Raw genomic sequence first — 2,343 nt, forward strand, 5'->3', positions numbered from 1 at the left:
TGACTGGTTTACATGTTTGTAAATGTCATTGATTTGCTAACAAACTATCAGGGTCAAAGCAACTTGCAAACATTTCTGGCATTAAAATAACAGCTACCCAGAGAATGAAGACTCCATGTTATAAGATTCAGCAGCATATTAAGATAATTGTTTTTGAAGACCTTGAATGATCATTATCTTGCTTCTTTGAAGAGTAAAAATTAATTATATGTTAAATTTCTCAAAATTATTTTATATGTAGTTTTAAAATATTATTTTATATGTAGTCTGAAAATTGCAATTTGCATTTTTAAATTCTGAAAATGATGTTCCTGTGCAAATGTGTCTTGAAAAGACATTTTCTAATGAAAGAGCTGTTCTAAGAGCAGTGTACCCAGAGTGATAACTAATGTCAAAGTTGTAAATCACATCTCCTTTTGATAATGGTGTTTTGATGAAAGGTATGAGGTGAGGGAACTACTATGGGAAGTATATGCATTAACTAACCTTTGTAGTTGAGTGTTAGGGAGAACTATTGATCCTTATCAGCATGCCAAATTAGAGTTAAATTGCACAGAAGATATAAAGGAAAAGTGAAAGGGACCTGCTATTGATTAGCACTTGTTCTTAGAATAATCTTTAAGGAATAAAGGGTTTACTGATGCATGGGGACATGGGCTGATAAGCAATAATCACATTATTAGTATTCCTCCCATAAAACAGTAAGTGAAATATACATGTTATGTATTGCACTGAGATGTATCTAACTGAATATTTATCACTAATTTGTATTTTCTTTAACTCTCCCTCTCACCACACAACCAGGCGGGACTTGTACGGGTAAGGTGACTTAGTTGGCTCTAGATGGATTTAATTGAGGTAGATGCTGTCTTTATAAATGGATATAGGAATTAGTTGTGACACATTGTCTGTCCAGTAGTAATGATATCACATTGTTTTATGAGATTAAGTTATTGAGAATGGAAGCAGCTGATAACCATAATACTATTTGAAAGCTTAATTATTTTTAAGGGTTCATTGTTCATGTACATATCTTCAGAATCTCTAATGGATTAAGGCATTGCATTTAAACATCAGGATAAATATTTCCTATTTCTTTAAAAATCACTTCATTTAGAACAATTATGAAATTATTAGAATTGCCACATTCATAAAAATCGTGATGCTTACATTAACTGCTTCATTCTCATTTAGCAAAAATATAATTATGATGAAGATGACTTACTAATGATTACATATTAGGAGACAATAATAAATTTCTTGATTGAAAGCAATTGCATCATCATGTTGAAAATACAATTCATTCTATATGTATATGACATACATTCATGCATGCTTGTAATTCTTATTGCTATCATAGTTATTATATACATTGCTACACAGGAATAATACTTTAAAGAGAGCAGAGTTTAATAAATCATGACATGGATGGATACACAGTTAAGTTCACATTAATTGTTTCTCAGCAAATGCAATAGTTTATAGTTTTGGAGGTTGCTGGATTCATTGAAGTGTGTATGATCATGATCATGATCATGCAGTTTCAGTACTGCATTCAAATAGATTATGTATTTGTGATTCTTGCAAAAGGTGTCAGTATATCTAATATTGGCACAGTTGTCACGAGCAGAGATTCTGATCTGTTCTTGTTTAGTTTGTTCTAAAAGTATTTTTCATAAACAGAAACTTTCTACAAGAGTTTATAAATGAATAGTTCCAAGTGAATGGAAATGATATTGTTATCTCCATAAATAGACTTTAAGTCTATGAAAAAATTAAGAATATAATTTCTGATTTGGTTGTGAAAAATATTCATATTTGCATACACATATATTATGATTACACCATCAGCTAGATATCCTTCATTGTGTTAATCTCATAGCTCCAGAGTTTGTTGTGTGTAATATTTTGAAATTATATATTTCACGGATACAGTTCACCAATAATTATCTTGTGCGTTTCATTTAGAGTGATTCAGAGGAATCTTTACCTGAGGAGGTACTGATTTGTCATTGTTTAGCGACTGTACTTGTGGGCTTAAGTAGTGCATCATCGACTCATAGACTGTCTCAAGTACCCAAAACAAAACAGCAAATGCTTTAGGTTGAAATTGGGACACGCATATGTAAAATCCTAGGCATTGGAATGTAAATTGGATCTCATCTTTGAATCCTAAGATATTTGATGATATGACATGGTGTAATTTTCTGATATGAAAGTATCTGGGAAATTTTTTAACCAGATGACCTGTGCTGGAGGGTGAAGAGGGCAGCCAATGAGTCGAAAGTAGATATTGTTTGATCCAGCCAAAAAGATCTGAATGGATGACTTTATAGTTAAAAC

The 2,343-nt window shown here is 31.6% G+C and overlaps 1 protein-coding gene across 10 annotated transcripts in view; it reads left to right on the forward strand.

The window, feature by feature from the left end:
• LOC119594394 (ATP-dependent 6-phosphofructokinase-like) overlaps window positions 1-2,343 on the forward strand; it is a 21,652-nt gene that overhangs the window by 11,316 nt on the left and 7,993 nt on the right. For 5 of the 10 annotated variants that reach the window (XM_037943460.1, XM_037943458.1, XM_037943463.1 and 2 more), the window contains one exon: window positions 805-819. The exons of 4 other annotated variants lie outside the window; for them this stretch is intronic. In XM_037943460.1, the coding sequence (XP_037799388.1) occupies window positions 805-819 (15 nt within the window). Of the gene's footprint in view, window positions 1-804; window positions 820-1,968; window positions 1,999-2,343 lie in introns of all 10 variants that reach the window. One more of the 10 variants, XM_037943462.1, reaches the window with a different exon arrangement.

The sequence above is a fragment of the Penaeus monodon genome, chromosome 33, assembly GCF_015228065.2.
Source record: "Penaeus monodon isolate SGIC_2016 chromosome 33, NSTDA_Pmon_1, whole genome shotgun sequence".
In the NCBI taxonomy this organism is placed as follows: Eukaryota; Metazoa; Arthropoda; class Malacostraca; order Decapoda; family Penaeidae; genus Penaeus; species Penaeus monodon.